Genomic DNA, 10371 nt, shown 5'->3' with positions numbered 1-10371 from the left:
TGAGAATAAAGTCTTAATTCACGAGAATAAAGTCGTACTGTACTGCGTGCTCGCCGGACCTGGACTCAATTCTCAGTCATGTTACTAGAGAAACCACAGAACTGCTCTGAATGACCCTGCAGTCGACCACTTCCAGCTGTTTCGTCCAAGTCCTCCTGGTTCTTTCTGTGGAAAAGACGATGATGTAGTGAAACCTGTTCTAAAGTACAATTCCACCAAACTCCCCTCTTCTAAAACAACAGGTAAGAATATTACCACTCTATTCTCGTAAACGTACGGCGTCATTCTCGAAGTCTGTGAAAGGAACTGTTCTCCCTTAATATTCCGTCTCAGTTATTGTGTCCCTGATTTAACTTTGATGGACATGAGATGAAGCTGGACGTCTGTCCTCTTCATAAAACCTCGTCCTCGGACTCTGGGTCTCTGTCTCTGGGTTTCAGGAGTCCCATCTCCATCGGAGGAGTTCTCTTCAGTCTGGATCGAACCCCACTACAACAACAACAACAAACAAACAGGTGTAGTGTTGACATGGAGCCAGTGGAGGTCAGTGTAATAAAGCTGTGACGTGTTCTCACCAGCTGACGGTGCAGTAGATCACGCTGACCACCATCATGGCGAAGGCCAAGTGCCAGGAATAACACATGGTGATGAACATCATGTTTCCAGTGTCTTTCTGGTCCCAGTCTGGTCCACTGGGAGGATACAGCACCAAACCAATCTGTGTCCAACATGAGACCGAAATGTAAAATCACTGATTATCTCCATGGACTTTGGTGTGCGAGTTACAAATGCTCCTAAATCTCGTCCATGACCTTCTGCTCACACACACACACACACACACACACACAGGTTCAGACTCAGAAGTACCTGCCAGAACCAGGTTCCCTGCAGGACGGTGAGCGTGCAGCGCAGCAGCTCCAGGACGATGTTCCCGCGGTGGAAAACCTCCAGGAAGGAAACAAGAGCTTCTCCAAAGATGGCGTAGAGCAGGAGCTGGTGCACGTGGACGTCCAGCATCGCTCTGCCGTGGAGGTGGTAGAAGAAAAGAAACCCTGCAACAACACAACAGTAACACCACATTACCACTGGGGGTGACATTTCTTGGTGTGATACTGTATAGCTTCTTGAAGCTCTGCATCGATACGGAAATATTCTTGACACTGGTTTAGCGTTGTATTTAATCCTCTGACCACAAGGTGGCGACACAAATTGTTCTACACACTACGCACTACGCAAAATGACTTCCGAATTTCTATCGCACACAAACGACAGCTTAAAGACGCACAGCGATGCTGAACGTGAATCACGGGCATAACAAAGACGGAGAATCAAATGTTAACCTTCGTTAAAGAACGCCATGGCCAGCATTAATCGGTCCGTGGCCAGAGGAGCGCCCTCTGTGGTGTGGAGGATCAGCGTCACAGTCCCGGCCAGGCCGAAGAACAGGTACATGGTGGTGTGCTGCCAGTTCATCAGGTCCTCCCAGTGTTTCTCCACAGAGTCGTACAAGTGCAGCTTCGGTCCGTTATCAGCAAACTGCTCTGCCAGAATCCCTGCAGCAGGGGGCGCAAGAAACCCTCAGCTCTTCTTCTAACCTTTTCTACTTAAAGTGATTTAAGCGTGATAATCACAACACCTGGATTCATTTGGATTTTACTGTAGACTTGTCCAGAAATGTTCATCTGCCCCTTTTCCTAAAATCTACTTAAAGATCCAAAATTCACTTAACATTCCTAAATCTATTTAAAGTTCCTAAATCTACTTATCAAAATCTACTTTTCACTCCAAAATCTACTTTTCACTCCAAAATCTACTCATAATTCCCAAATCTATTTAAAGATCCTAAATCTACTTAAAATGCCCAAATCTACTTATCATTCCAAAATCGACTTATAATTCCAAAATCTACTTAAAGTTCCAAAATCGACTTATAATTCCAAAATCTACTTAAAGTTCAAAAATTGACTTAAAGTTCCAAAATCGACTTATAATTCCAAAATCTACTTAAAACAAAAAAAATTGACTTAAAGTTCCAAAATCTTATAATTCCAAACTAAAGTTCCAAAATTTATAATTCCAAAATCTACTTAAAGTTCAAAATTGACTTAAAGTTCCAAAATCGACTTATAATTCCAAAATTGACTTAAAGTTCCAAAATACTTATAATTCCAAAATCTACTTAAAGTTCAAAAATTGACTTAAAGTTCCAAAACTTATAATTCCAAAATTTATAATTCCAAAATCTACTTAAAGTTCCAAAATCTTATAATTCCAAAATCTACTTAAAGTTCAAAAATTGACTTAAAGTTCCAAAATCTACTTAAAGTTCAAAAATTGACTTAAAGTTCCAAAATCGACTTATAATTCCAAAATCTACTTAAAGTTCCAAAATTGACTTATAATTCCAAAATCTACTTAAAGTTCAAAAATTGACTTAAAGTTCCAAAATCGACTTAACATTCCTAAATGTACTTAAAGTTCAAAAATCTACTTGTAGTTAGTTTGAAATCACAAAGAGTCTGATGAAGTTACAGTGCTGAGAAGCACACATAGTCACAGAAGGGTTAACAGTGAAAGAAAAACCTGCTCACCGACAAAAGAGAAGAAGATGACGATGGAGCTTTCGATGACCTCCAGGCGGCGCTGTGACACTCTGCTAGACAAGCGAGTGGAACCTAAGTTCTTGTTCCTGCGGGAAGCGTGCCAGAGCGCATACTTTGCCGTCCACCAGATCCCAGCCACAAAGAAGAAGCTGCCGGGGAGGGCGTGGCCTTTAAAGCTCCCCATGACCAACGAGCCGTGAACCTGAAAACACAAAAAAATATAATAAAAGGAAATTGAGGCATTGAAAATAAAAGATTGAATATGTACACCAAACCACAATTAGATGATTGATTTGCATATACCTCCATGAGGAGGGTTTGCTCCGCTGCAGAGAACATCTCTGCACGCTCGTTTCCCTTGCTTTTCGGCATTTTTCACAGTTATCGCGCTCGACTAGAATGGGCTTTTTATTTTCCCTGTGGGCGTGCACAAGTTGAGGCTTAACAGGTGAGGCTTGACTAAGCGTCAGGTGGAGCCAGCTGATTTCACTTGTTGGAACGACTTAGCTAGATTGGGAAGTGGAGCTTAGTCAAGCTTCAAGCTTACACCTAAGTCTTATCATCATCGTCTTCATTGTCGTCATTGTTGTCGCCATCTTCATCATCATCATTATTATCGTTGTTGTCCCCGTCATCATCGTCATTATCGTCGTCGTCATTGTCATCATCGTCAACATCGTTGTCGTCGTCATCATTGTCATCATCGCCGTTGTCTTCATCATTATCATCGTCAACATCGTCATCATCGTCGTCATCATTATCATCGTTGTCGTTGTCATTATCATCATCATCGTCGTCATCATTATTATCATCGTTATCATCGCCGTTGTCGTCGTCATCATCGTTGTCGTCGTCATCATTGTCATCATCATCGTTCATCATCATCATCATCGTCCATTGTCATCATCATCGCCGTCGTCGTCATCATTATCATCGTCGTCATCATCATCCGCTCACATCCAGTGCAGGATTGGCTGCATGTTGGCAGCCCAGTAGTAAAACACCACCATCTCCTGTTAGTTTCTGCAGGACATATAAACTGCAACATGGCCGTGTCTAACGTTCTGTATGAATCTGAGGAAGGGGAGGAATTCATCCTCTCACTCTGTTCTTGATGCAAGTCATCGAGATAAGTGTTCCCGATAAATAGATGAGTTAGTGTTGGGAATACGAGTTCTGCGCGCAAGTTCTTCATTTTCAGGTGATTTCTGTTGATAAAGCCTCATTTCATTTTACACACTGCACCTTTAAGTTGATTTTAAATTTGGACGTTAGTTTGTATAAAAGTGTTAATAACAGTGTTTTACTGAGGCAGCGCTTCATTTACACACCATAATGACACATAATGAGGCATTGTTCAGATGTTATTAAGGTGAGGTGGAGTCACACAGTCGGAGCTGACACAAGAAAAACAGGATTTTACCCACTTAACAAAAGACTCACTCTCGCACACCAAAGTCCAGAGAGAAAATCAGTGATTTTAGCTCACAGGGACACAGGAGCTGCTGGTCCTCTGCTGCCTCGTGTGGTCACTTTATATCACTGAGGTCAACTGAACAAAGGCTTGGAAACACCGAAGTCGAAAAATAAGACACTTGAACTCAGTGATGGAGGCAGCAGTGGATCAACAACTCCTGTGTGTGTGATGTTAAAATCAGTGATTTTCTCTCTGGACTTTGGTGTGGGAGAGTGAGTGGTTTACAAACTTCACTTTCCTGTTGGAAAAGTCTGTTTCACAGTGAGATAAAGACGTGAACATGTGACGTAGATATCGTGGACTTAAACTGAAGTCCCTGCTGTGGACATGTCGGTGATGTTGTAAGTTTCGTACTATTGCTTGACACATGTGACCTGCTGCTCTATAAAGCACAGTTCTGCCCGCGTGCCACTTTGCAATCATTAGCCTTCATTTCCTCGTGAGATAAAAGCACACCTGACTGATGTGGCTGTGTTCTTCTCACCAGGTTTCACACACAATCTGTCATCCACCTCCTCATGCTGTCACCACTCACACACTCACTCACTCACTCACTCACTCACTCACTCACTCATTCATTCATTCATTCATTCATTCACCGGGTCTGACTTTACCAATGAAGTAGAGAGTGTGAATGAGTGCACAGAATACAGAATATTAAAGGACACAGTGGACACTAACAGATACTGTGTCTTTATGTGTGTCCTCTCCACACTGAGGAAAACACTTGAGTCACCATGACGACCACTCCTCACATCACCTGGCTGGAGAGCTGCTGAGTGTCTGAGTGATTTAATCAACAACATCTGTGAGGACGATGATTTCAGTGATTATAACGAGTCAATCACTTACTGTGACTTCATCTGTGTAATATCACAATAATATCGTGTGGTGACTTCAATATTGTGGTAACACTGTATCATAACTTCAGTATCGTGGTAATATCGTATCGTGACTTCAGTATTGTGTTAACACTGTATCGTGACTTCAGTATCGTGGTAATATCTTATCGTGACTTCATTATCGTGGTAACACCGTATGGTGACTTCAGTATCGTGGTAACACCGTATCGTGACTTCAGTATCGTGGTAACATATCATTGTGACTTCAGTACCGTGGTAATACCGTATCGTGACTTCAGTATCGTGGTAACACTGTATCGTGACTTCAGTATCGTGTTAACATTGTATCGTGACTTCAATATCGTGTTAACATTGTATCGCGATCAATATGTGTATCGTGACTTCAATATCGTGGTAACATTGTATCGTGACTTCAGTATCGTGGTAACATTGTATCGTGACTTCAGTATCGTAACATTATATAACGTATGACTTCAGTAGTAACATATCTCAGTACCACCGTACTTCAGTATGGTTATCGCATTGTATCGCGCGACAATATCGAGTTAACATTGTAGACTTCAATATCGGTACCATTGTATCGTATATCATTGTATAAATATTGTACCGATTGACTTCAGTATCGCGGGTAACATTATCATTGACTTCAGTATCGCGGTAACATTGTATCGCGACTTTATCGTGTATCGCGTGACTTCAGTATCGGGGAACATTGCATCGTGACTTCAGTATCGCATTGTATCGCGGACTTCAGTATCGCGGTAACATTGTATCGCGACTTCAGTATCGCGGGTAACATTGTATCGTGACTTCAGTATGGTAACATTGTATCGTGATCAGTATCATTGTATCGTGAATCGGTAACATTGTATGTATCGGTATCGTGACTTCGGGTAACATTGTATCGCGGACTTCAGTATCGTGGTAACATTGTATCGTGACAGTATCGTGGATTGTATCGACTTCGGTCATTGTATGACTTCAGTATCACATTGTATCGCGACTTCGTCATTGTATCGCGGACTTCAGTATCATGGTAACATTGTATCGTGACTTTGTATTAACATTGTATCGACTTCAGTATCGCGGGTAACATTCATTGATGGTACATTATTGTATCGTGACTTCAACATTGTATGACTTCAGTATCATGGTAACATTGTATCGTAACTTCAGTATCATGGTAACATTGTATCGTGACTTCAGTATCGTGGGAACATTGTATCGTGACTTCAGTATCGTGACTTCAATCGCGATGACTATATATTGTGATAATATCTTATCATGATGACTTAAATATCGTATTGTGGTCTCTCCACTCGTCCTGCAGAATTTACCCGGGTCTTTAAATGCATCACGTTACCTTCACTGACTATCATGTGAATATTCAAATGTCACTTTTGCTACAAATGCAAATTTTTTACTGCATCATTCACTCATTCACACTGTTCCACGATTTATTGGCTGCTCATAACAACCCAGTTTGACAAGATAAATGCTTCTTGTCTCCACCCGCCCCTGCTCTGCTGCTGCTGCATACAAACAAACACTCCCTCAGTCTATTCTTACAGTTTTACGGCCGACAGTGAAGTTTATGAAGACTCATAAAGAAAGAACTCATGAAACAGCTACGTGTCACATGACAGTGAAATATAGACGTCAAAATAAAAGTCTCTACTGTCCACAGACGTCAAAATAAAAGTCTCTACTGTCCACAGGCGTCAAAATAAAAGTCTCTACTGTCCACAGACGTCAAAATAAAAGTCTCTACTGCCCACAGACGTCAAAATAAAAGTCTCTACTGCCCACAGACGTCAAAATAAAAGTCTCGACTGTTCATAGACGTCAAAATAAAAGTCTCTACTGTTCATAGACGTCAAAATAAAAGTCTCTACTGTTTACTGTCTAGCACGTTAGTTAACTGAGGAACTGGTTAAGGTTTAGGACTAAGATTTGAATTGTGGTTAGGTTAAGGTTAGTGTTAGTCATTAACTGGTTAGTGATAAGGCTTTGTTCAAAAGAATGAGTCAGAGTCTTTAAAAGTATAGCTGTATGAACAGTGTGTGTGTTTGACCCTCATGTGTTCATTAGACATTAAAACTTTCACAGGTGACAGATGAAAATAGACTTGAAGCTAAATCTGGTACAAAGACTCTGTTTTCTCCACTGAGATGAAGCTGAGATGTCATTTATACACGGTCCCTAAATTAAAACTAAACCAGTCTCAAAATAAACTAAACTAAACATTCTGTATAATTACAAAGATGTTTAGGTTGTTGTTTTTTTTAGACATTTTTGGGGTCCCAAAACAAATTTTTTGTTCAGTTTTATGTGTATATGTTTAAATAAACATTTGGTGAAAATGACGAGTTCACATGTATACTGTATATCAGTCTATACCCTCTAAAATAAAATAGAATCTACTGTTTATGGTCTGTATTACATGATCTTAAAATATACACTTGTTATCAGCTTTCATTTCTTTTATACATTTAAATGAAGGATATTTACGTGTGTTACAAACAGTCACATTAACTCTGAATACAGTCACATTCTGCTATAACACAGTAACTAAATTTGATGATGATATGATTGTCAACGCAGCAGCCTTTAAAAAAGCAGGAAACTTTATATATCTATATAGATTTGGATATATTTAGATCAGATCCCTTGTTATCATGGATTTCTCTTTTTTAATCATATTTTTTATTTTCTTTCCTAATATTTATTGGGTTTTCTGCACCAATAATCAGATTAAATCGCGGTTACTGTGTTAACTTTACCTGATTCTGATACACATGTAACCGTGTAACTCACTATTAATGTTAAATTCAATTACTTGATGATTGTCTAACATTTATTTTAGAACAATAGACACACAATATACATAGAATAAAGTAGAAAAATAGAATGAAACTGTAAAACGTAAAGATGTGTAATAAATAATAATTATGAACTGTAAAACTCTATTGTAAAGTGTAACCATGGAAATGTTATATATGCAACAAAGATAACATCAGGAAAAAGTATTGAATAATGTGAAGAATGAAGAATGTTTCTATAAAAGTAAGCAGATGTAAATAAAGAGCAGATTCCTCTTTAGCGAAGACAAAAAGTGCTTTTTCTTACCAGTGCGTGAATCAGCGAGCAGATGACAAACAGACAAAAAGTTTCTGGGAGCAAAAAGAAAAGCAGAAAAATCAAAGTTTCCTCATGTTTGTCCTCATGTAAATAACTTCCGGTATGAAAAAACAATCTCAGCAGACGAAGCTGAAGAAAACCGCTGCTGCTCTGGCTCTTCTCTCCTCTCTCCTCACTCCGCACACCGCACACGCTCAGCCTCCCGCTCTTCTATTGGCTGTCTGAGGCAGCTGACGTCATCGGCCCGCGCTGTGATTGGCTGAGGCTGCACGTCAGTCTCCGGTGTCCACGTGTGCACTTTCACTCCGCCTGTTCGTCCCTCCTCTCTCTGTGGAAAAAAAAAACAACCCGCTATCTTTCCATCCAGACGACGAGTCGAGCCGAAGGAAGCCGAACTGAGCCGAGCCGAGTGGAAACACGAGGACAAGAGCTGTAGCACGTCCACACACACACACACACACACACACACCACTGAAGGAATAAGACAATTAAAAACACACTTTCTCCACTTCACAGCACCACACACTTTTACAGCATGTGAGACAAACAACAAACAAACAAACAAACAAACAAACAAACAAATCACCTGATTGACTCTTATCTTTTTTGTTAATGTGTTGCCTGGGGCAACGGAATCTCATTTGCTTTGATCTATGTTCATCCAAGAAAAATGCTAAAAACAGCCCACACCAAGTCCAGAGAGAAAATCAGTGATTTTAGCTGGTGGGGACACAGGAGCTGCTGGTCCTCTGCTGCCTCGTGTGGTCACTTTGAACAAAAGATTTTAAATGTTGAAATGACAATAATAAGAGATTTTAACTCAGTGATGGAGACAGCAGTGGATCAACAACTTCTGTGTTTGTGTGATGTTAAAATCACTGATTTTCTCTTTGGACTTTGGTGTGAGAGAGTGAGTGGTTTACAAACTTCACTTTCCTGTTGGAAAAGTCCGTCTCACAGTGAGATAAAGACATGAACATGATCTTAAGATATCGTAGTTGATGTACATTTTTAACTGAGTGCTTTATTAAGTGGCTAAAATCAGTTTTTCCTTGTTTCAGCCTCTCAAGCAGGATTAGCATCGGAGCTAAAAGAGGAGGACTCTTTCTACCATCTGATAGTGGCGTGTGGGGGGGCTGGTGCCCACCTCCCACCACAAACACACTGTGCACTGAAGTGCCCTCTTGATTGGTAAAAACCTGAGGAAATGGTTGTCATGTGTCCTCTAAAAAACATTTGTTGTTTTTTGGACTTTGTTTGTAGTGAAGCGAGGTGATGCAGTACCCTATGACATGCTCCTGTAACTATAACTATTATTGTTATTATGACTTAGTACCTCATATTTATGACTACGTATCTCATATTTATGACTAAGTATCTCATATTTATGACTTAGTATGTCATATTTATGACTAAGTATCTCATATTTATGACTTAGTATGTCATATTTATGACTAAGTATCTCATATTTATGACTTAGTATGTCATATTTATGACTAAGTATCTCATATGTATGACTTAGTATGTCATATTTATGACTAAGTATCTCATATGACTTAGTATGTCATATTTATGACTAAGTATCTCATATGTATGACTTAGTATGTCATATTTATGACTACGTATCTCATATTTATGACTTAGTATGTCATATTTATGACTAAGTATCTCATATTTATGACTTAGTATGTCATATGTATGACTAAGTATCTCATATGACTCATATTTATGTCATATATTTATGACTAAGTATCTCATATTTATGACTTAGTATGTCATATTTATGACTAAGTATCTCATATGTATGACTTACTATGTCATATTTATGACTTAGTATCTCATATTTATGACTAAGCATCTCATATTTATGACTTAGTATTCCATTATTATGACGTAGTATCTCATATTTATGACTTAGTATGTCATATTTATGACTAAGTATCTCATATGTATGACTTAGTATGTCATATTTATGACTTAGTATCTCATATTTATGACTAAGCATCTCATATTTATGACTAAGTATCCCATTATTATGACGTAGTATCTCATATTTATGACTTAGTATGATAGATAGATAGATAGATAGATAGATAGATAGATAGATAGATAGATGGATAGATAGGTAGATAGATAGATGATAGATAGATAGATAGATAGATAGATAGATAGATAGATAGATAGATAGAAGGACAGACAGATGATTAATGATGTTTACCCTCGCTACCAGTAGGTGGCAGTATGAGAGTATTTAACTGTATGTCTGGTTTGCTCATAGGCCTATACT

The 10371-nt window shown here is 39.1% G+C and overlaps 1 protein-coding gene across 1 annotated transcript; it reads right to left on the bottom strand.

The window, feature by feature from the left end:
- Positions 1–8251, bottom strand: tmem45a (transmembrane protein 45a). The gene is made up of 6 exons (XM_044043209.1): positions 8073–8251; positions 2592–2805; positions 1341–1553; positions 868–1052; positions 576–718; positions 1–489 (listed from the first exon to the last, which is right to left on the bottom strand). Exons 2-6 carry the CDS (start codon positions 2785–2787, stop codon positions 393–395), a joined length of 834 nt encoding a protein of 277 aa, XP_043899144.1. The 5' UTR covers positions 2788–2805; positions 8073–8251; the 3' UTR covers positions 1–392.
- Between the last annotated feature and the right edge of the window lie 2120 nt (positions 8252–10371).

This window comes from Solea senegalensis, linkage group LG14 (assembly GCF_019176455.1).
Source record: "Solea senegalensis isolate Sse05_10M linkage group LG14, IFAPA_SoseM_1, whole genome shotgun sequence".
Lineage (NCBI taxonomy): Eukaryota > Metazoa > Chordata > Actinopteri > Pleuronectiformes > Soleidae > Solea > Solea senegalensis.
This window is presented reverse-complemented; position numbering and strand designations above follow the sequence as displayed.

Coding starts and splice junctions, on each gene's coding strand:
- tmem45a (XM_044043209.1), bottom strand. CDS start 2,787: ATGGGGAGCTTTAAAGGCCACGCCCTCCCCGGCAGCTTCTTCTTTGTG. Junction 1,053..1,340: donor CATGGCGTTCTTTAACGAAG/GTTAACATTTGA, acceptor GTGTTGTTGCAG/GGTTTCTTTTCTTCTACCAC. Junction 490..575: donor ATCTACTGCACCGTCAGCTG/GTGAGAACACGT, acceptor TTGTTGTTGTAG/TGGGGTTCGATCCAGACTGA.